At 38.4% G+C, this 23,156-nt stretch overlaps 1 protein-coding gene across 1 annotated transcript; it reads left to right on the forward strand.

The window, feature by feature from the left end:
• The first annotated feature begins 1,844 nt into the window (after positions 1-1,844).
• Positions 1,845-1,976, forward strand: LOC112304612 (thymosin beta-4-like). The gene has a single exon (XM_045195247.1). The coding sequence runs from the start codon at positions 1,845-1,847 to the stop codon at positions 1,974-1,976; it is 132 nt and encodes a 43-aa protein (XP_045051182.1).
• The last annotated feature ends 21,180 nt before the right edge of the window (positions 1,977-23,156 follow it).

Below are 23,156 nucleotides of genomic sequence, written 5' to 3' on the forward strand. Positions count from 1 at the left end.
CTTGTTTCTTAACGACAGCGGCCCACCCAAAGACTCTTGAATACCATCAATAATATGCTTGATGCTTTAACAAGTATATTTAAAAAGCAATTAGGTATGCCAGTCTCAGGCTGAAAACAATTTTAAAATAACACAAGCGTTAAGTCCCTACCTCTTTACAAAGTAGCGAGTTGCACTGACATGATTTAGATCTTGTGCACTGTTTCTGTAAAGTGATTTCCACAAGGTGGGGGAGCGCGTGCTTAGGAAGATTCATGCTTCTGTAGGTTTGGGTTCTTCCTTCCCTATTAAAAAAACAGAATTGCATATAATTGACTCCAGCAGTTTTGAGTAACTACCAAAAAACTTCACCACTGTGAAAAGCATTGATACTTGTTGCTAAGAACTAAAACTCAATATTTATTCATCTTTGACTCTGACTTATTAAAACACAGGAGGATGGAGGATAATAGGCAGCAGAATGAAAAAAGAGGTGTAGGTAAAGAACTTGCCTAAGGAACTTTCTTCTGAGAAGGTACACTGAGGCTGAGATTGCACCAAAGGTCACAGATGGGGTCAAACACCACTGAGTTCTCAGTGACTGTCACTGGGGAGGCTGAGTAGCAGCTCAGTGCAGGATGTTGAACTGGGAGGACAATGATGACAGATTCACACACAGTGGGTTATAAGGCCCATTGAATGGCATTTCCCATCCCAGGGCTGAGGCACAGCACATGGCTGATTGAAGACTTGTGTTTGAGGGGAAGCGTTTGGCAGAGGATGCTACAAGGCAAGAAATCCAAAGGCAACAGGAAGGTGCAACCCTGGCATTCCACAGCCAGGTCCTTTGGTCAAGCCAAGACCATGTAGATATATAAAGGTATCTCAGGACTTTTCAGTCATCTGGAACCAGTGTGTCTGGTCAATCCTCAAAAGTTGGGGGCTCCACTTGTTTTCTCAAAACTGTCCAGGTAAGATGAACACAACCCCTTCCTCAGTTGGCGTAATTTGACAGGAGCAAAGTCTGGTTCCTTCACATTCAATGTAGACAGTGCTTCAGGCCCTGAGGTCCACTTTTAAAATGCCCAGATGTCTTTTCCTAGAAAGCCACAGCTGCACAGCTTATCTTCAACAAAAGCAGGGGCAATAAGGTGAAGGTATTAGGAACATAGGCATCCATCAGAACCACACAAATGGGTTCCAAGTGATGCTTCTGCCATGCACTAGCTGTGTAACTTTGGGCAAGACAACTTATCTCTCTGAGCCTCATCTGTAAAACGAGGACAAGTAATTTGAGGATTAAATGAGATAAGCCACTTTAAGTATTTAGCAGAGTACTTGACACTGTGGGCCATCCAGGAATGAATACTGTTGTGATTATCAGAGAGCAAAATGCTACACTGGAGAGAGCTGGGATCTTACATTTGGCATTTGGGCCATGAAAGGCAAAATGCTCCCAACATGAGCCACGGCTATTGTTCCACCTCAACATCGTTTTAGGGTTACATGGAGATATAAGTAAATAGACTAAAATATTGAGTTTTCTGATTCTGGACATTTTCATTCCCTTTGGCTTCTGCCCATGTCCCAATTATTGTTATTTCTACATTGCCTCTCCTTGGAAGCAGTTTGGTGTTTACTCTAGAGAAGTAGTTATTTTAATACAAGTTCAAACCAAATGTAATGAGTAAAATAAGCTTCTGGGAGAAAAAACATGTATCATACATTCCAGTGCCAAATATTTTCAAATTATTCATTTGGTTGATGCCTCTTGTGAGATAATTAAGAAATAACTGGCTCACTCCAGACACTGAGCCAGTCAGTCTCCTCTCGTTCGTGCACCTCACTCTGCTTCCGGGGCTACCATGTCTGACAAACCCGATATGGCTGAGACTGAGGAACTTGGTAAGTCAAAACTGAGGACAGAAATGCAAGAGAAAAACCCACTGCCTTCAAAAGAAACTACTGAACAGGAGAAGCAAGCTGGTGAATTGTAATGAGGGCCCACACCGCCGACATGCACTGTACATTCCACAAGTATTGCCTTCTAAATTTACTTCTTTTAGACGTTTAAGTTCCTAAGATGCAAAGAGGTTGGATCAGTTTAAATGACTGTGCTGCCCATTTTCACATCAGAGAACTACTGACAAGGCCACATCTGCCTCCCCCATCTGCCTCTCTGGCTGGCAGGGAAGGAAGAGAACTTGCATGTTGGTGAAGGAAGAAGCTGGTGGGACGACAGCGAAATCTAGAGCAAAACCCAAGCTGTTCCCAGGTGCTCTGCAGGCTGTAAAAAGCAGTTTAATCAGAGTGCCACTTTTCTTTGTTAAAACAATTTTTATTACTGGAATGTGCAACTTTTTAATATTCAAATAAAAAGTTTTAAAACCTGAAAAAAAAAAACCCCAAAACCAGAAAGAACTGCATGCTGTGGCCATGTAGATACTTAGGAATTAAAATATGTATATTGTCCATTCAAATGCGACAACCCACCCCTTGAGGAAAAAGTCCCTCTACCTGGAATACTCATAACTACTTGAACCTGGGTCATTCCCACTGATCAGTTATTAATTCATGAGTGCTGGTTCTATCAAAATGTGGGTTTTTCTCACAGTAAGATGAAATACAACTGGGGCCTTACAGGAGAGGTAAATTTTGTATGGGAAAATAATGAGAGAGAGGGAAAGAAGATTGGAGCTATACAGAAAGGGAACAGTAGAAGACGGACAGGGGGAAGGAGGCTGGATAGTGGTCGGGCCTCAGCGTGGCTCTAAGTCCCAGGTACACCAACCAGGAAAGGCAGCACGCATCCTTCTACAAGGAGCTGTACCTGGCTCCTGGACAGTGATGAATAATATCCAGGCCGCACATCAAACTTAAATAAGTGCTAGATACTCAGATCCCACGAAGGGGTTATTTCTTGAATGGCCCCTGAGACTCTAGGTTCAGGGACAGTTCTGTGGTAATTATTCAAGAAGCTAAATACATACTATTTCTCCTCACCCTGAATGCTTTATACTCTTAGACTTTGACCTTTGTTTTTGGTTTTCTTTCTGTCCAGACATCAAGTTTAGGTAAAAGTGAAAGGGAATTTGGAGGCCCTCTAAATTTCAGTGTTCAGGAACCAAGCTTCCATTATGCTCTTTCCATTGCATGTTATTTTAATAAATTTAGAAGAATGTGTATTAACAACAGCACTGTGGAAACATACCATACTCTGTCTCAGTGATCTACAGGCAGGTAGACAGGACATCTATTTCTATATGTTCAGTCACATAAATTACCTTAAGCCCCAGACTTTAATTTTGAAGGAAAATTAGATTGAATCTGAATAATTAAGGACAGGTAGAGAAAAATTTTAATAAAAGTTCATAATTTGATTCACAGTTCCTTGAGCCAATAGTATTCACTTTCATTAGATGCATGATTACCCAGTGGTTGGTGAGTATCAGTTAATAACCGGAACATTTGTGGGGCCTTGTGTGCAACAATAGCTGGGGGCACACATAAGAGCCAGAAGAAATGGGCACGCTCATGCTGTGATGTACCTCATATGTATCATGTGCTAGATGCAAATCACCATCATCATTAAGGTCTAGAGTCCTCATTTTAATTCTTTCCTTCATTTGACAAACATTTATTAAGGATCTGTGATGCATCAGGCTCTGTTCTAAGCACTGGAGAAACTGAAGTCAGCACAGGAGGCAAAGCCCAAATTCTGTGGTACTTAGACCATAGTGGAGAGATGCAGAAAATTAATAAGTAGATATATAACAGCATTTTTTCCCTCACAGAAGCCAGAGAAGACCAGATACAGCCTAAAGTTCAAAATGCCCCAACAAGTAAATTACCCATCACACCCATGGTTTAGGAAGATCTAAGCAGTGGCCATTAAACCCCTGGCTTCCCCGGAGCTGAGATTTACACATTTTTAATTATCTGTGGACAAGTTTTATCTTGCTTATGTTCATACTCCCAGATGAAAAAACGTCATTTTATAGAAATGTTGATTCCCAATTAATCTATACAGTATAAATATAATGCAATTCCACTCAAAATCCTGGCAGGATTTTTTTATAGAACTTGACTGACTGATTTTAAAATTTATCTTGCACTACCTGATATGAAATATACCATAAAGCTACAGTTATTAAAACAATAAGCTACTGGTAAAGACACATAGATTGGTGGGCAAAGATAGGAAGTCTATAAACATGTTAATACGTATGAGGAATTTAATGTTAAATTGCTGAAACTGCCTATTTTAGAGGTCAAAATGACCAAAAACTGGCAATTGTATATAGTACAGTCAAATATATGATGAGAGTAACCTTTTATGTATGTTGAGAAGAGACAAATGACCCCAACAAATTGGCTATCCATTTGGGGGAAGAAAATTCAGTTAGATCCTTATCTCACACCAACCATAAAAATCAGATATTTTATCAATCATATTAAAGATGTAGATATTACATATATGTAAATATATATTGGTTAAGGTAATTAGTGGCTAGAACAGATGAGCCCCCAAATCTCAGCAGCTTCAAACTCATGTAAGAGTCAAAACAATTGTTTCTCATTGAGTAGCTCTTCTCCAAGTGGTGATTCAGATCCAGGCTTCTTCTAAATTGTTGTTCCACTATCTTTAATACATAGCTCCTCATTTCTCCATGGAGGTTGTATCCATTACAGTCAACTGAACAGGAAAAAGGCATAAAAGATCAGACAGGCAAGTCCTGGAAGATGGCATTTCACTTCTCTCCACATTCCATTAGCCAGAACTCAACAGCATGGCCACATCTAGCTGCCAAGAACGTTGGGATATAAAGTCTGGCTACGTGCTCAGCAGAAAAAGGAAAAGGGTCTGCTGAACAACTAGACTGTTTCTGCTTCGTTTACACACTTTTATGCACAAGAAAACTAGGAGGATATATTTGTGAGCTTGTGGTAAGGAAAATTTTTCTCAAGCCAAAAGTGAAAAAATAAAAGATTGGCAAACTTGACTTCATTAAACAGAAAAACCTAACCACAAAAGACACCATAAGCAAAGTTTAAAGGACAAATGAGGAAAAGGAAGACTGTATTTATAACATATAAAGCAAAAGATTAACATTACAGAATACAAAAGTTACAACTAGCCAATAAGTATGTGAAAAATCCTCAATCTCATTGGAAATCAGTGAATCGTACTTTGAAACAAGAAATGGATATGTTTTATCCATCAGATTTATAAAATAATCTTTAAGTGTTTAAGATATCCAGCAACTCCTCAAGATATCTTAGAGAAATGCTCCCAAATATGTTCAAAGTAGAATGAAGAATTTTGTTGTAGTATCATTTACAATAATAAAAAATTGAAAACGAGATAAGTGTGCATGGATAAAAGAATGGTTAAAAGAACTCTCAACACAGTGGAACATTTTTAGGTAGATCCAGATACGTAACATGGAAAGGTCTCCAAACATACACTAAGTGAAAAAAGAAAATCACAGAATAATAAATACAGCATGATCCCATTTTTGCACATATACATGTGTGATCCCTATATGAACATGTAAGTGTATGTAGAAAATTAAATATCTCAAAGGATACATACCAATCTGACAGATAAGTGTTTTTCCCCCCAAGGAAGGAAGTAAAATGACAAACACATGAAGAAAGGTTAAAAGAGGATATTTTCATTATACAATCTGTACTCTGAATTTTTATAGGCATATATAATGTACTACTTATGCAAATAAGGATTGTGATATAATTTTTTAGGAAGTATAAAATAATGATTTGACTTCTGGTTTCCTGTCTTGCATGTAAGGAGCTTGGAAGTCACCACTCCATCCTAACAACCAGTAAAAAGCAGAACAGAATTAAAAAATAATAATAATAACTATTCTAGGATCCCCAAGAGAGGTGAGGATGCAGAGCAAACTGCTGTCCCCCACAGAGAGACAGACAGGTGAACACAGGAGCCATGGCTTATCGGACCCAACTCGGAAGTGGAAACTACCACAGGAAACAGCGCCAGGGTAAGAAAATTTGAATTGCTAGAGGCTACATGTGGACAAGTCTGAGAGTAATACCACAGAGCAACCCAGTAATGGGGGACCCCCCCAAAATTTTGTGAGATCTACCTCAGGAGCTCAAACAGATTCTCACAGTATTATCAGGGGGGGAAATCCCTTCTGCTGCAGCAGTAGGAAGGGAAAAGGATCCGTATTGAAATGTACTACAGGACTCTTTCAACTAATCTTTGAGAAAGGAGCAAATGCAATCCAATGAAGCAAAAATAGTCTTTTCAATAAATGGTGCTATAACAGTTGGACATTCACTTGCAAAAAAAAATAAATTTAGATATAGACTTTTACCCTTTACAAAAATTAACTCAAAATGGATCATATGCCTACATATAAAATGCAAAATTGTAAAACTCTTAGAAGATAATATAGGGAAAAACCTAGATGACCTCAGGCATGGTAATTCCTTTTTAGATACAATACCATAAGCACAACCCATGAAAGAAATCATAGATAGCTCAATTTGATTAAATTTAAAACTTTTGCAAAATACCATGTCAAGAGAATGAGATGACAAGTCACAGACTGAAAGAATATATTTGCAAAAGACGTATCTCATAAAGAACTATTATCCAAAATATACAAGAACTCTTAAAACTTAACAATAAGAAAACAAACAACCCAATTTAAAAATGGGCAAAGGCCCTTACCAGCATGGCTCAGTGAGCTGAACATGGTTCAGCAAAGCAAAAGGTCACTGGTTTGATTCCCAGTCAGGGCACATGCCTGGGTGGCAGGCCAGGTCCCTGACTGGGGGTGTGCAAGAGGCAACCAATGGATGTTTTTCTCACACATAAGTGTTTCTCTCCCTCTTCTTCTCCCTCCCTTCCTCTCTCTCTAAATGAAATCTTTAAAAAATAAAAATAAAAAATGGGCCAAAGATCTTAACAGATTCCTCACAAAGAAGATATACAGATGAAAAATAAACACATAAAAAGGTATTCTACTTCATATGTTACTAGGTAAATGCAAATTAAAACAACAATGACATACTAATACTACACACCTATTAAAGTGGTCAAAATCCAGAACACTGACAATACCACATCCTGGTGAGTTTGTGGAACAATTGGAACTTTCTTCCTATTACCAGTGGGAATGCAAAATGGGTCCAGCCACTTTGGGAGACAGTTTGGTGGTTTCTTACAAACTAACCATACTTTTTATCATATGATCCAGTAATCACACTCCTTGGTATTTACACAAAGGATGTGAAAACCTCTCCACACGAAAACCTGCACAAGATGTTCATGGAAGTTTTATTTATAATTGCCAAAACTTGGAAGCAACCAAGATGTCCTTTAGTAGGTAAATGGATAAACTGCGATACCTTCAGACAATGTAACATTATTCAGCACTACAAGAAATAAGTTATTGCCCTGGCCAGTGTGGCTCATTTGGTTGGAGCATCATTTGGTAATTGAAAGGTTGCAGGTTTGATTCCCCGTCAGGGCATATATCTAGGTTGCAGGTTCTATTTTCTGTCGGGATGTGTATGATCCCAATCTAGGCACATACAGGTACAGGAGGCAACCTATTGAGGTTTCTATCTCTCTCTACCTCTCTCTCTTTCTCTCTCTCTCTCTAAAAGCAATGAAAAAGAAAAAAGTCCTCCGGTGAGGATCAAAAAGAAACTATCGAGCTATGAAAGGAAATGGAGGAAAATTCAACACATATTACCAAGTTAAAGAAGCCAATCTGAAAAGGCTACAAAATATACAGTTCCAACTATATGACATTCTGGAAAGGCAAAACTAGCGAAAAGACAAGTGGTTGCCGAGGGTTGGGTGGAGGGAGGGGTGAGTCTGCGAGCACAGAGGATTTTTAGGGCAGTGAAACTACTCTATATAACACTTCGATAGTGGATACATGTCATCATACATTTGTCCCAAGCCATGGAACGTACTACTCCAAGAATGAACCCTAATGTAACCTATGAATGGTGTTAATCTCCATCCACCCTTCTGCCCAGCCCACAGTCACCACACTGTTGTCTGTGCCCATGAGTTCTTTCTCTCTTTTCTTTTTTTTACTCAATCCCTCCACCCATCTCAACACTCCCCCCAGAGAAGTCAGCCTGCTCTCTGTCTATGAGTCTGTCTCCATTTTGCTTGTTAGTTCAGTTTGTTCATTAGGTTCCACATAACAAATGTGCCACTTTGATAACGAGCAAGGCTGTGCATGTGTGGGGGCAGGGAGTTTATGAGAATTCTCTGTACCTTCTCCTCAGTTTTGCTGTTGACCTAAAACTGCTCAAAAAAAATTTTTAAAGAAAAAAAGGAATAAATCCAAAAAATTACATAACTTGCATATATATTTTTCAAAAGACAAAAGGCAGACTGGGAAAAATATTTGCAACATAAATATTTAAAATATTATTAATATGTTCAGATGTGAAGAACACCTATATGTCAATAAAAGAAGAAACACAATAGAAAGATCAGTAATAGATTAGAATAAAAACAAAAGAAAAAATATAAAATGAAAATAAGTACAGTACATAAAAAAATACTCAGACTCACAAATGATTTTAAAAAATGACTTCCTGAGTTAACGCTTCTCACATCAAACTGTCCAACTGCCTAAATGAAGTTTAAGGAAATGAGAAGCCACCAAGGATCCCATAGAAGGGTATGGAAACTTGGGACCATCAGGAAATGATTGAAGAAATGGTCTCCCAAGAAATTGGGATTTATGAAAAAGGAGGTAGGAGGAAGCAACCAGGAGCAGCTTCAGGAAAAAGACGTCAGAGAAGACAGGGGCTAATAAAGTGAGCCCTTAGGGTATATTAGCTAATATTCCTGACTCCATTTGTTGATTCTACCCTTGTTTTCCATTCTTTCCTCATGCCTGGTTTTCATGGGCCATTTTGTTGTATTTTATTCATCTTATAAACTGCCTTCCATGTCTGGAACATTTTTGAGAACAGATAATCAAATAAATGAATGATTTATTCAACAGATAGTGAAATGAATGAGTGGTTAAATAAAAATTGTGACTGTTTTCAAAAAGAAAAATGTCCTCAAAGTGATTCAGTGGGGTGGAAATGCCATCCATTCTGAGAAAGAACTACTTTAGCATCATTGGACAATACCTAGAACACAGATTCCCAGAGAAGGGGATGTATGAGGGTTAAAAGTTATATTAGATGCTTCAAGGAGTACTGGTCCTGTGTCAGCAGAACTCATACCCTGAAAAAAAGGTATACTGTGACTGAAAGCTTAGAAAAAAAGTAAGTTATAGTTAGAATAGATCAACTGCTGTAGCAAACAAACCCCCAAATGTATAATGGTTCACCCTTAATACAAGTTTATTTCTTGCTCACAAAACATACTGAGCAAGTGAACAGGTGGGCAGAACAGTCATTCAGGCAGCCTAAGCTGATGGAGGCACTGCCATCTTCAACACGATGTTTCCAGGGTTGCCCTGGGAGTCACCTCCTTCTAACCAGTCAGGAGAATAGAACAAGCAACTTATGGGACGTTTATATCAACGAAACCTGAAAGGCAGACATATTACTTTCAGATAAAACTCAGGCATGTGACCATACCTAACTACAAGGGAGGCAGGGAAATGTGGTCCAGCTGTGTGCCCGGAATGGAGTGTGGATTTGGGTGAGTCCCTAGTACTTCCTGCCACAGACCATCAGCAGACCTAGAGTAAGACTTGAATAAGAGACTTCAATAAATTCCAAGCTCCACACTATGAGTCCCCTTCTCGGGAGACTGGGAACATGTGCCCAACACCTGTTCAAGAGTTCTTTACTAATAAATTCCAGATGAGAATTCTAGCTCATCTGGAAGATTCTTTTACTGGAGGCTTTTTCAGGGAACTCTCCCATCCCAGTATAGAGGGAGGAAAGGCAAAGAAAGCCCATTCCCACCGTGCATGTTAAGAGTCACTGGGTTATCAGGGAGAAATAAGAGATGGAAGACTGACTGTACTTGTAAATAGGGGAGATTTTTCTGTGCAGCCTTGTGCATTTATGGAGAGAATGTCATGCTGATGTCAAGCTTTGTTAAACCGCTGCTCAATCCTTTACAGAAGCACATTTAAAAAAAAATATTTCTATTGTTCACTTCTGCCTTGCTCTGGTAAGGCTACTTCCACAATGAGTAGAAGACATAAAAGAACAGCTGCACCACATCTCTTAACCATGAACCCTAGTAGGCACCCATTTTGCTAAAAAGGAGAAATCAATTTTTAGTTTTACACGAGAGAAATAAGGCCCACTTAAAAGGAAATATTAAGAATGCCTATTTAAATGCAAATTGAACTACAGCATTTACACATGTCAATCAAGATCCCTCAAAGAATTTTCTTGAAATATTAGCATTTCCTTATATGAATTTTTTCTTTTAAAGAAAGAGATTCACCATTGAAAATTGTTCTGAATTTTATAGCAGGTTTTTGAAAAGTAAATCATTGTTAGTTCTGGTAACGTTTGACTTGAGGGACCAGTGTCGTTTCGGCATGAAAAAGGTGAGGACTCCTCTGCCCACCCAAGAAAGGCCATGACCTTGATTGTGCCCTGGCTCGTGTCCTGTTAGGAGAACCAGGGTGGCAGTGACTGTTGGTACCCACAACACAATCAAAGAATAATAAAAAAGCTAACGTTCGTTGAGTGCCCACTGCCTGTGCCAGACATTTTTTCTTCAGATTACATAATTGGTCTCCACAATCCCCTAGAGAGGGAAGTGGGTAAACATTATTATCTATTTTTAACAGATTAGGAAACTAAGGCTCAGAGAAGTAGCACTTACCCTGAGTTTCACAATAAGTCATAAATCCAGGATTCAAAGCCAAGTGTGTGTTATTCCAAAATCCATCGTTATCATCACTATTCTGAGCTGGCTCATGTATTGGGTTGGTCAAAAAGTCCATCTGTTTTTTCCTGTAAAATAAAAGACAAAGTTTTCATTTTCACTAATAACTTTATTGATTTGGATATTTTGAGCATGCCGGCTCTCTCCTGTGTGGTATAACGTTGATTGTTCTCAGTTAATGTCTCCATTTGATCTCTATCAGCTTCTACTGGCTTACGTGACCGTGCAGCATCGTCTGGCACAAAACTTTGCAAACCGCTTTTGACATGTTCGATCAGTCACAGCACCTGCATACATTGAACAGATCTTTTTTTGCATTTCTGTTGCATTTTTACCTTTCTTGAAATAATAAAGCATAATATGCCAAAAATGTTGCGTATTTTCTTCCATCTTCAGTGTTAAAATAGCTACAGAAAAATTCACCAATTCTGATAATTCTTTTAAACACATGCTGATGTGACAGCTGTCACAATACAATCTAACAAAGTTGTTTCAAATGAAGTTAAAGACAACTAAGTGCTACTACGGCCATCTTATGAAAAAAAACAGAAGAACTTTTTGGCCAACCCAATATGTCCAGGTCAATTAGGCTCTTCCCAGTCAGATGATTTTTGCTTGCCTGCGTGGAAGTCAGGACACCTTAGGCTGCACTTGCAACCCCTGGGTCTTTTTCAATGGACTAATTTTTGGAGGGAGAAACATGGCAGCCTGCTAAGCAGTTATGCCACCAGCTAGCACGATGTCATTTGGCTAGCCTGTGCTTTCAGCGAACCCTTTGAGCCTGTCCATCAGCTCTTCTAATCAGGGTAGTGCTGGAAGAAAAAAACTGTCAACACATAATAATATATCCAGTGAAAATATTCAAGAATGATAGGTTTTTTGTTTTATTTTTTCTTTTTTTTTTAAAGTGGGTACATCTCAGGTAAGAAAAACTTTAATTCATTGCCAGCAGACCCACTCAAAAGAATTGCTAAAAGAAGGGAAATGATACCAGAAGGAAACTTGGAATGTCAAGAATGAATTATAAAGTGGGGGGGCAGGGTTTTCAGGAACGACTATAAAGGACACATGAACAAAACCAAGGGGGGCTGGAAGCAGGGGAGGGAGGTGGGGATGGCTGGGGTTGTGGGGAATGGTGGGGGGTAAATGCAGACAACTGTACTTGAACAACAATAAAATAATTTTTTAAAAAATGAATTAAAAAAACAGAGAAATGTTAAATATCTGGATAAATGTAGATAATTCTTCTCCTCCTGAGTTCTTTAAAATATACATAACACCCAAAAGCAGAAAGTATAACAATGTCTGCTGGGGTTTAAGACTCTACATTCCACTTTGTGTCAGGGTCTCCAAGACCGCACTCAGGTTTAATGATTTTTTAAAAAGACTAATAGAACTCAGAAAAGTATTATGCTCTTGGTTAAAGTTTATTACAACAAAAAAATGCAGATTAAAATCAGTAAAGGCAAAAGGCCCATAGGGCAGAGTCCAGAAGAGACCAGGCACAAGCTTCCAGTTATCGTCCCCCAATAGACTTGTACAAACAGCACCTAATTTTCCCAACAGTGGTGTATGACAACACACATGGTGTGTCACCAAACAGAGAAACTTAGCCAAGACTTTGTGTCCAGGATTTTTATTGGGGGTTGGTCACATAGTCACGAAACACCCATGTGACTGATCTTAAGTAATCAGTCTCCAGACCATTCAAGAGGTCAAACTGGTGCAGTGTGGTCCAAAGACCCCACATAAATAACACTGTTAGCATAAATTATGTGGCAAAACCCTAGGCCCCAGGCATACAAAAATACTCTTATTAGGCAGGGCATTCCAAGGGCTTAGGGACTATCTCCCATGAAGTTGTCAAGGGCCAGTCCTTTGGAATGTACAGGGCTTGAACATCTCAAGCCAGCTAAGTTAATACTTTACTGCTTGTGCTTGAAGTGGTAAAATATGGATTCTAAATAGTATGTATGTGCTTTGTAAGCCCTAGACCAATTACTAAAAATAAATACTACAAATATAGTCAAAGATACAATGGATACATTAAATAGAATACTAAATTATGTTCAACTAAGCCAAAGGAAGGAAGGGAAGGAAAACAGAGGAATAAAAATTAGAGAGGAAAAAACAGAACACAAATAATAAAATGATAAGCCTAAATCCAAATTATTGAATTACATTAAACATCAACTTTCTAAATAAGCCATTCAAAAATTAGAGTTTGTCAGATGGACATAAATGGACTTAGGAAGAATAAGAACATGAGATTATATGCTGTCTACAAGAAACCCACCTCAAATATAATGATATAGGTAGAATAAAGTAACAGATAGAAAGGATATACCATGCAAACGCTAATCAAAAGAAAGTTGGCACAGAAATATTAATAACAGACAAAGTAAACTTCAAAGCAAATTATCAGAAATACAGACATTACATAATGATAGAAAGGTCAATTCATAAAGATACATAACAATGCTAAATGTATATAAAAGTAACAACAAAGCTTCATGAAACAAAAATGGAAAGAATTGGAAAGAGAAATGGGTAAGTCCAAAATTATAGTTGCTTGCTTACTTCAATACTATTCTCTCAGTAGTCAGTAGATTAGTAGGCAGAAACTAGCAAGGATATAAAAGAACTGAACAATATTATCAGACAACTAATTAATTCACATTTATAGAACACTCAATCCAACAACAGATTATACATTCCTTTCAAATACTTACAGAACAGGCACCAAAAAGCTGTCCTGGATCATAAAACAAATCTTAATATATTTAAAAGAATGGAATCATTAAAAATATGTTCTCCAGTAATAATAGAATTAAGCTAGAAACCAATAACAACGATAACAGGAAAATCTACAAACATTTGGGAATTATACCATATACTTTTAAGTAATCCATGGGTCCAAGAAGAAATCTCAATGGAAATTATAAAATATTTTCAACTGAATGAATATAAAAATATAACAAATCAAAATTTATGGTATGAAGCTAAAGTAGTACTTAGAGAATTATTTAAAGCATTAATTGCTCATATTATAAAAGAAGTCTCTAGGTAGTAATCTAAGTTTCCACCTGGAGAAAAATAAGTCCAGTGAAAGAATAGGGAATGAGATAATAAAGATAAGAGCAGCAATCAATGAAATTAAAACACAAAAACAATTTAAAAAATCAATAAAACAAAGAGGGAGTTCTTTTAAAAATCAATAAAATTAATGAATCTCTAGCAAGATTGACAAAAAATAGAGAAGTCACAAATTACCAATATCAACAATGAGAGAGGGGATATTCTACAGACTCTGCAGAAATTAGAAGACTAATATGAGGATACTACAAACAACTCCACACACATAAATTCAAAAACTTAGATAAAATGGAGCATTTCTACAAAAACCATAAACTACCGAAACTCACTCAAGGTAAAATATATAACCTGAACTGCCTCATAATTATCAAAAGAAATTGAACCAGTAATTAAAAACCTTCTGAAAAAGAAATCTCCAGGCTCAGAATATTTCACTGATGAATTCTACCAATTGAAAAAGAAATAACACAAATTCTACTTTTTCCAGAAGTTAAAGGAGGAGTGAATACTTCTCAACTCATTTTTAAGGCCAACATTACTCTGATACTAACACCAGACAAAGATGTTACAAGAAAACAATATATCTTATGAATATTTTTGCAAAAGTGCTAAACAAAATATTAGCAAATGAAATCCACCTATATAAAACATGATATACCACAATCGATTCAGTATGCAAAAATTAATCTAATCTGTTATAACAATCTAAAGAAGAAAAACAACACAGTTCTATCAATTTATGCTCCCCCAAAACCACTTGAAGCAATTCAACATTCATTCATGACAAAAATTCTCAGAAAACTGAAATAGAATGGAACTTCCTTAACCTGAAAAAGGTACAGTTATAGGCTGAACTGTATTCCCCCCCAAATCCATATGTTGAAGCCCTAACCTCCAGGACCTCAAAACGTGACTGCATTTGGATGATGACACCTTGATCTTGGACTTCCAGGTTTCAGAATTGTGAGAAATAAATTGCTGCTGTTTAAGCCGCTCGGTCTGTGGTACTGAATGGCAGCCCTAGGAAACTCATACAGACATCTCCAGAATAATACAAGATAATACAGGTACCAATAACTAACATCATATTTAAGGTTGAAATACTGAGTGCTCTCCCACCCCCACCCCAAGATCAGGAACAAGGCAAGAATGTCTGCTCTCTCACTCTAGTGTGAAAAGACATTTGAAGAGAATTCAGTGCTTTGAACAGAATTCAGTGATTTATCAAGATAATCTATTCCACAGACATTGTCTCATCCCCTTGCTTCAATACCCCTCACCATACCAACTCCAACACCAACCACACACACACACACACACACACACACACACACACAAATTACAGCTATTATCTAAATGTCTTTGTTAAAGCTATTTTCCATCCAAATTATCAAAATGGTTGCTTTAGTTCAATTCGAGTGTACAGAAGCAGTCTTGGGCATAATGGGGGAGGGACAGGGAATCAAATTAACAGCAAGATTATGAAGTCTGCATAAAAGACAATTTTAAATGGAAACAGTAATTTCAATGTGTTTATATATGAAAACTGCAACCCATGCATCCCTGCCGCATTGTGGAGGGTCGGGTTACCTTTGATGGAGCTTCCCAACACCATCGCGTTCTCATAATGTAATTTCTGTGTCCTGGTTAAAGAAGGATACAATATGATCATTTAAAAAGTATTAAGCTTCTTAAAAACCTGTTTGGAAGTTATTTGGAGATTTATTTTCTTCTCACATATAATGTATCTGAGCAATTTAGAACTATTACTATATCTACCAAGTCTCACTTCACACTTACTCTTGCAAGAAAAATGCTTCATGCAAATCTGAAAATTACAACTGGAGACATTCTATGTAGGCTACTTAACCGAGGGTAGGGGAGGTCTACATGCTATATGTTGCCAAAGATGGACGGGAAAAAAGGTAGTTAAAAGGAAAAAAGGGATTATGTTCTGAGGTTGTGTTTTCTCCTGAGGCTCTTTAAACAATGCCTTCATCTGTTCCCTATTTTCCAATTGTCTTCTCCAGCGATGTGGCAATAATTTAGCAGTATTATGTGCTGTCACTTCTGCATTAGTAAACACCAGGACTTGCTGAGTAATTACCTCAGAATAACCTCATAATGAAATGCAGTGACGAATTCTAATTAAAATTTAACGTTGCTTAACAACTATTCTACTTTAAAATGAGAATTTTCCAGCCATGTATCCTAATGAGTTATCAGAATGCATTACCTCCAAAAAACATACAAATGAGAAGGTAAACATAAAATATTACCCCAGTGGGCATGTGTTTGGGAACATTTATAATAAAAATTAATATACTGCATTAAAATTATTAAATGCAAAAGCACATCAAAATTCTGTAACAACTACAGGGCAGGATTTTTATTTGAAAGTTCATATTTCATTTTGAAGAAGGAAAAATGGTATATTATACTCCAATACAGGAATTAAAGGTATCTTTTTCTGAACATGGGACTAATGCATATTAAACTACGAATAAAATCACAGAGCTAAAAGAAAACTTGCTATGTAATTTAAAAATCAAGGCCTTCCATTTACTTTATTCTATAAAAATATGCCAAGAGGGGAATCTCTCCCATATTCTGTTGTTCTGCCTTCTGAGCGTTTATGTAAATCCTTTGATGCTGACCCAGTGAACATGGTGACATGGTGAAAATCTATCACCCACTTCTCTCTCGCCAAACCACAGGAATACGATACTAACATCCGCAGCCCTCCCTTCTCCCTTACATTGCCAGAATTATCAGGTTCATTCCATTTCATTCGGGGAAAAGACCTATATTCTAATTCTTCTGCAATTACCTGCTGGCATCTGCTAAAGCTCCATAGCTCCTCCTCACACTCTGTCAAAACTTTTATGTTGCTACTTCTACTCTTGAGGCCTAATTAATGCCTTTGGGGGTATAAAAATTTTAAATACAATCATGTGGAGACCAGCGAGGGTATTGCCCGTAGGATTCCGCAAAATATGCTTACTCTTTTTCTCCACGATGCAGAGCTAACATAAATATTGCCATAGACAAATTTGCAGCCGTTATTTCCATTATCCAAGCTCTAGTGCTACTAGGAATATGTGCCCACTTCACAGAGCCTGAGTCTTGGATATCTCCCTCTACCAGGTTCTATACCACACGCTCACTTGTAGTAGAAGTTATTGTTGCTGCTAACAATGAAGAGATTTGTTTATAGGTGACTGTCACAAGATATGTTGGGACTTTTTCTTCCCTCTCTACACCAAATGAGTATTGTAGAAGAGGTGACAGCCCTTAGCTTTTCTGGGATTCCCTTTGGCCAATGTTACGAATGGAAACAAGCTAGAAGTTCTGGGGACTTCTGCTAAGCAGCCTGCACAGGCTGAGAGGAGAGGGGGAACAGGAGGAGACAGCTGAGGCCTTGCTCAGACACCTCGAGTTCCATTCCCATAACTTTGCAGTGCTACAGGGGCTTTCCATCTGTGTGCAGGAAATTGTCTGTGGCGATCAGAACCAACATGGTATTGACCTCTGCGCAGTCACCAGGCACCACAAATGGTGGTTGAGAGGTGGTGAGACTGCCCTTCCTGCTGTCCCTTCAAGAAGAATGTGAAATAACTTTACTAGGCCGTTTTCAAGAGGACAATGCTTCAGGGCACAAGCTTTGGGGTCAGACTTGTGTTTGTATCTCAGCTCTGCTGCTTGCTAGTTGTTACCTTGAGCAATTGGCTTAATCTTTCTGAGATTCTGTCTCATCATCTATAAATTGGGACTAATAATACTCACCTCACAAGATTATTGTAAGAAATAAAAGATCAATATGATAAGCACTTGGCATGGTGACTGATTCAAGTGTTCGGTTAGTGGTAGCACTAACATTACTACTACTGTCCTATCCATGCTATCTTTCCCCACACGTGGTAATACCTCCTGGCTTCTATAATAACAATACCATTCTTCCTGAGAAAAATGTTCAAGCCATCCTTGCCTCTTACCCTTCCCTCAGTCCCCACCCACATCCAAAGAATCACCAAGTCTTAATTAATCCATCCCACCCTTTGCACTTCCATTGTCACTCCTCTAGTTCACACTTTCATTACCTCTTACCTGTACCTTCACTCAGTAAATGTTTATTACAGCTCTTACTGTGTATTGGGCATAGTGGAGAATATGGACGTGTGTGATACCTCAAAATACTCAAAATACCTACAGTCTGGTGGTGGGATGGGGAAATACAGACACGTGGACAGTTAACTAGACTGCAAGGTCAAACGAAACAGAATAGAACACACAGGGAGGTTTCACACATATATGATTCAACAACAAAAAATAAGATATAGGAGAAAGTAGAAGAGGGTAAGGGGAGATAAATGGTGATGGAAGAAGACTTGACATGGGTCACTGAACACACAATACAACATACAGATGATATATTAGACACCTGAAACCTATATAATTTTATTAATATCATCTCAATAAATTCAATTTAAAAATAAGAATAAATAAGGTATGTAGCAAAGTTTCACAGAGACCTTGCCCCTTGAGGTGAAACTTGAATGATGAATCTTTTTTTTAAAGACAATTTGGTCTAGAGAAAAAAGCATGAGCAATACAAGTCCTCAGGAAATAGGTCATGTGAAGAGAAAGATGTATTGTACAGTGGCATTGGAGGATGGGATGAAAAGCACAGAGCAGAAGCTAAAGATGGAACTCCTTGGGTGGTGAGGTGGGGCATTCAAGGGGAAAGAACATAGGTTTGAGGCAGCTCTCCTTCAAATTCTGGAGAAGGCAACTTTTCTTTCAAGGTCAAGGTCCAGAGTCTGAACCTGGAATTCATTCCATTATAATGTTAAAGTTAAATAAAACTGCTCCCAGTAACACAATCACTTCCTTGTTTTTTAAATCTTTTTTTATTGCAATAGCAAATAAACCACGCACTCACCTGTTGCTGTACATACCTATAGCTTCTTACTGCTAGCTCCTCTAGCCCTCAGCCTGCAGGCTTTCTCTAGCTGCAGAAGTGAGCTCACCACTGCACACAGCTGCCAGGGAGTCAGCCAACCACTGCCCCCAGGCAAGTGGGAGCCATCCTCAGGTGGGACAATCTGAGGTGTGTTCTACACAGCCTTCTGAAGTCCAGAGTGGCACTTGGCCCCAGTTGTCCCTAGCAGCTCTAGATTGGTTTCCTTCCTTTCCCTCTCACATCCTTTTCCCATTCAGTTTGCTGGGGTCACCCCTCACACACACACACACACACACACAAAGAAAAAAAAACTATTGGTGTGTAAATCCCCATATGTATGTGGGGAAACCAACCTAAGACAATGGCCAGTTTGTCAGCTCATGCTGCCAAAGCAAAGTACCACAGACTGGTTCAGCCTTAAGCAATAGAAATTTATTTTCTCACAATTCTGGAGACTAGATGTCAGAGATCAAAGTAGAGGCAGTGTTGATCTCTTCTGCGGCCTCTCTCCTTGGCTTGCAGTTTATTACCATCTCCACCATCTTCACATGGTTTTTCCTGTGTGTGTGTCTGTGTCTCAATCTCCTCTCCTTAAAGGACATCAGTCATACTGGATTAGGGCCCATCGATATGACCTCATTTAATTTAATTACCTCTTTTAAAGGCCCCATCTCCAAATTCAGTCATATTCTGAGGTGCTGGAGGTTAGGACTTCAACACAGAATTTGTTGGAGTGGAGGGGGTACACAATTAAGCCCATAACAGCCCATTATAACCAAAAGAAAAATGAGTAAGTATATAAAGTTAAAAAACATGTAAGCTCCTCCAATCCAATTTCCAACTTCCTCCAAAGGAAAAAGAAGATAGAGAAAAGAAAAAAAAAAACTATTATGTCCTTCAAGCTCCTTTTCTACATGTAGTAGGAATGATGTTGCAATGACAAATGTCAATGAAAACATCAATTTCCTTATTTTCTTGGATTCAATTTAAATGAGAACCCTTGTACTAGAAAATTCAATCACAAGTGAGCCTAGACGCCTTTCCCTTTCTTTGATCACCCAAGCATCATGAAGACTTATGTGATCCCAAGAAAAACATGAACAGTCCTCACCTTCAGTCCATTGTAGTCATTGCTTATGTTTCCAGGTCCAGCTGCTCAAAGACAGGCAGCTTTCGTGCTGGCTAGGCTCGAGGTGCTAGATTCTGGGGGCTTTAGTATCCAGGATCCAGTCCTACAGATATATCCACTTCCCTCCAAGGTCCTACCAGCTCCCTAGGCCACAGGTCCTCACCACTAGGAGGCAATAGAGAAAGAGTAGCAATTGAGAGCATGGCTGAGGAGGCTGGGCCACCAGGGGCTCATTCCTGGCTCTAAGCTTTGCTAGTTTTGTGACCTTGAGCAAGGTGCTTTACCTCTCTATGGTTCAGTTTCTTCCTTTGAAAAGTTTTGAATAAAAAGTCTCTGTTTCATGACTAATACCCATAGTTATCCATATAATCATTACAATAAACCTATTATGTGTTTTGGACAAGAAAAATAAAGCCTTTTTCCAAGGTCACACAGCTAGTTAGTGGCAAAGCTAGGGTTCATACTCAACTCTCTGACAAGTGGAACCAGACTAATGGAGCCAATTAAAATCGGAAAGTAGATTTAAAGTTGTTAAATATATTCTTTCTATTTTTCCCTAATGTAATTTTATTACTAGACCATAAGAATTGGTGGTAATGGGAAATTCCAAGAGTTATGTGAGATGTTTACTGTAAACATGTGCTCATGTTGATTTGGCCCAATCAGCAGACAAGAGTAGCCCAGTAGGTTGTGCTGAAATCCTGGTTCTGAATCTGCACGGGCTGCCTGCTACCTGGAGACACACATTCTGATGGCACAAAGCAGCCATCAGCATTAAGAGATTTGCCCACGATTAGGAATTTAACCTAGGATTTAACCCAGGTCCCTTAATTCCAAATCCTTCTACTATATTCTCATTCCAGTTTGCCTGGGGCTGTCCTGGTGTTAGCACTGACAGTCCTCTGTCCTAGGAAACCCCTTCTCATTCCTGGGCACACCGGGCTGACTGATCACCCTTAGTCTCTCACATTCAGGGGATGGAGGTGGAATATCAGGAATGGGAAGAATAAGAGAGAATGAACAGATGGCACTTTTTAAATAAAGGCAGGGTCCAAGTCAATGATTTCTGAGGTTGTTTCCAGTCTAATTAGTGCAAGGAAGTAAAAACGTTATCAATTCCTTGGATGTTAATTTTATAGTTTAGTAGCTGATAAGAAAATATCACCAACATGAGGAAAAATAATAACTCTACTAATACTGTACCTAATACTAAGGTACAATACCTGAGAATATGAGAGAGAAGGGAACTCAAGAAGGCTGTCCTCACACTTCCAGACAGAATAGACCCTGCCCTCTTTCCCACCCTGTACTCAATGATCACACCTGAAATCACTTATTGAACTTATCTGCATGCTTCTTTTCCATACAGAACACCAAAGTTCCTTGAAAGACTGAGTCTTATTCAGCATCGAAGACCCTGGCACAGAACAGGTAGGTACTGTTGGCTGATTAAATGAACAAATGAATGATCGCTTTTTCCCCTCCTATATTTCCTCACAATACATTTTTGCTACTAAAACTAGCATTACCTCTTGTATGATCATGAGTACCTTGAAAAGAATTTTATGCAATGAGTGGTATCTTCCCGAATAATCAAAGAAATGCTATTACTGATAGAATTACTGACTGCTGATGCCATTTCACCACTTCAGGTTTTGCATTTATGGCAAATTTACAATATACCTTTCAATTTGAATCATGCAAGACCTACCTGCATTATTATTACATGTGGTAGCCATTTATCAGACAGAAGCCGTTCTGTTGCTTTAAACTATATATCTTATCTGAAAGGTAGAGTCCTGTATCTCTAAGGTTTTCCAATATTTTTGTTGGATCTGTCCAACATTTATTAAGCAGCCACTGAATATTTTGTATGAATACCACATTCAACAAATTATTGAATATTTTATAACCGGTAAGAGCAGCAGAATGGTACCATATAATCTCTACCTTACAGGAATTTCTGGTCGACCCGAAGAGATAAGACTTACGTAAAAAGGATAACTTATAATGGATCTCATCTAAAGCAATAAATTGAATGTGCCAAATGAGCAGCACAGAAAATAAATGACAATACCCTTGATCATTATTGTTTTACCTGCCTTTCCCATTATCCAATGAGGGCCTTGAAGATATATTATTTTGTAACCTTGGTACCTACTTTTCAAGAGAAATCTGATTTTAACAACTTTCTCAGGTAATTCTGATGTATAAAGAAGTTTAAGAATCACTACTGGATACAACAGAGGGACTGGGAGTGAGAAAGTGTCATGATAGAGATGCATGAAGATTCATCTAGTGGAGTACAAGATGGAGCAGAGCACAGAGAAACTATAGATCACGGGACACAGAACAAAGGCTGCTGCATTTTTCCATGCATAAAACATTAAGAATAGTATGAAGGAAAAGGACATGGAAAACAGTGAGCCCAAGGAATTATCAAACCTGGTGACTGTTTGCTAGGGAAGATGGGGAATGAAAATAACTTCAATATTTCTAACTTAGGAACTGGAATAATAGCTAGCATGTATAATAATTGTTGTCTGGCTACCTCAACAACCATGCCCAAGCCTCTTCTTTTTCACTCATTTACCATAACAGAAGTTAGAGAACTCGACAGTTACTTTCTCGGCCTCTTTCACACACAAGATTAGACATGTGACTTAGTCTTGACAATCACAGGTAACGAGAAGTCCTTTGAGAGGCTCTGGATGAAAGGACAGTGCATGCTGGCCCTGCCCATCTCCCCTCTTCTATGAAGATGAGAAGCCAACATGCTAAAGAGGGTAGAGGGGAAAGATGGAAAGAAACGGTGTCTTTGGTAGCACCACTGAACTGCTGCACCATATCCGTAACTACCAATTCCAGAATTTTAGTCCTGTAAGATAATGACAGGTGTTTATTGCTAATCCTACTATTAATTGGTGTTCTGTTACTTGTAGATTAATACAACCAAAGTAATATGAACACTGATCACATGCCAGGCACTAGTCCAGGCAATTTAACTCAATGCTTACAACAACTTGATGGAGGGATGTGTTATTATCCCCATTGTACAGATGAGGTAATTAAGGCACCAGTCAAATAACTTG

This window comes from Desmodus rotundus, chromosome 1 (assembly GCF_022682495.2).
Source record: "Desmodus rotundus isolate HL8 chromosome 1, HLdesRot8A.1, whole genome shotgun sequence".
NCBI lineage: Eukaryota > Metazoa > Chordata > Mammalia > Chiroptera > Phyllostomidae > Desmodus > Desmodus rotundus.